General features: G+C 68.2%; 1 protein-coding gene across 1 annotated transcript in view; it reads left to right on the forward strand.

Moving 5' to 3' along the window:
• The window catches only part of FCHO1 (FCH domain only 1), a 4,655-nt gene extending 3,109 nt beyond the window's left edge, over positions 1 to 1,546 (forward strand). Inside the window, exon 6 of the mRNA XM_014955550.1 lies at positions 1,518 to 1,546. Within this exon, the coding sequence (XP_014811036.1) occupies positions 1,518 to 1,540 (23 nt within the window). The 3' untranslated portion in view covers positions 1,541 to 1,546. The remainder of the gene's footprint in view (positions 1 to 1,517) is intronic.

A 1,546-nucleotide genomic window follows, 5' to 3' on the forward strand; every position in this document is an offset into this window, starting at 1 on the left:
TGGCTCTGGGGTGTAGGAGGTTCCTGTCCTGGGGTACATGGGGTCCCTTCCCCACTCCCTGAGGTGAATGGGGTCCCTGTCCCGGGGTGCCTGGGGTCCCTTCCCCAGCTCCCCATGGCTCTGGGGTGCATGAGGTCCCTTCCCCACTCCTGGGGTGAATAGGGTCCCTGTCCTGGGGCACATGGGGTCCCTTCCCCACTCCCTGGGGTGCTTGGGGTCCCTTCCCCAGCTCCCCACAGCCCTGGGGTGCCTGGGGTCCCTGTCCCGGGGTACATGGCATGGGGTCCCTTCCCCAGCTCCCCGTGGCTCTGGGGTGCATGAGGTCCCTTCCCCACTCCCGGGGTGAATGGGGTCCCTGTCCTGGGGTACATGGGGTCCCTTCCCCACTCCCTGGGCACATGGGGTCCCTTCCCCAGCTCCCCACAGCCCTGGGGTGCATTGGGTCCCTGTCCCAGGGTGCCTGGGGTCCCTTCCCCAGTTCCCTGTGGCTCTGGGGTGCCCAAGGTCCCTTCCCCACTCCCTGGGGTGCATGGGGTCCCTTCCCCAGCTCCCCATGGCCTTGGGGTGCACGAGGTCCCTGTCCCGGGGTACATGGGGTCCCTTCCCCACTCCCTGGGGTGCATGGGGTCCCTTCCCCAGCTCCCCATGGCCTTGGGGTGCACGAGGTCCCTGTCCCGGGGTACATGGGGTTCTTTCCCTGCTCCCCATGGCTCTGGGGCGCATGGGGTCCCTTCCCCACTCCCTGGGGTGAATGGGGTCCCTTCCCCAGGGTGCATGGGGTCCCTTCCCCACTCCCTGGGGCGCATGGGGTGCCTTCCCCAGCTCCCCACAGCCCTGGGGTGCATTGGGTCCCTGTCCCAGGGTGCCTGGGGTCCCTTCCCCAGTTCCCTGTGGCTCTGGGGTGCCCAAGGTCCCTTCCCCACTCCCTGGGGTGCATGGGGTCCATGTCCTGGGGTACATGGGGTCTCTTCCCCACTCTCTGGGGTGTCTGGGGTCCCTTCCTGAGCTCCCCGTGGTTCTGGGGTGCATGGGGTCCCTGTCCCAGGGTACATGGGGTCCCTTCCCCAGCTCCCTGTGGCCCTGGGGTGCCCGAGGTCCCTTCCCCACTCCCTGGGGTGCATGGGGTCCCTTCCCCAGCTCCCCATGGCCTTGGGGTGCACGAGGTCCCTGTCCCGGGGTACATGGGGTCCCTTCCCCAGCTCCCCATGGTCCTGGGGTGCATGAGGTCCCTTCCCCAGGGTACATGAGGTCCCTTCCCCAGGGTGCATGGGGTCCCTTCCCCATCTCCCATGGCCCCGGGGTGCATGGTGGTCCCCTCCCTACCACCCCAAGCCCCGTTCCCCTCCTCACTGGGTGATGCCCCCCAGCGATGCCCATCCTTGCAGGGCAGGGGGGGGTGGATAGCCCAGTTTGGGGTCTCAGCATCGAGCCCTGGCCCCTCTGCAGTGACCTTCCTCGCCCCAGGCACGTGCCCCCCATCCTCACACACCCCCCTTCCTCATCACCTTCTTCCACAGGGATCTACCTGGCGGGGTCCTGAGCCACC

Source organism: Calidris pugnax, unplaced genomic scaffold (genome assembly GCF_001431845.1).
Source record: "Calidris pugnax isolate Ruff unplaced genomic scaffold, ASM143184v1 scaffold285, whole genome shotgun sequence".
NCBI lineage: Eukaryota > Metazoa > Chordata > Aves > Charadriiformes > Scolopacidae > Calidris > Calidris pugnax.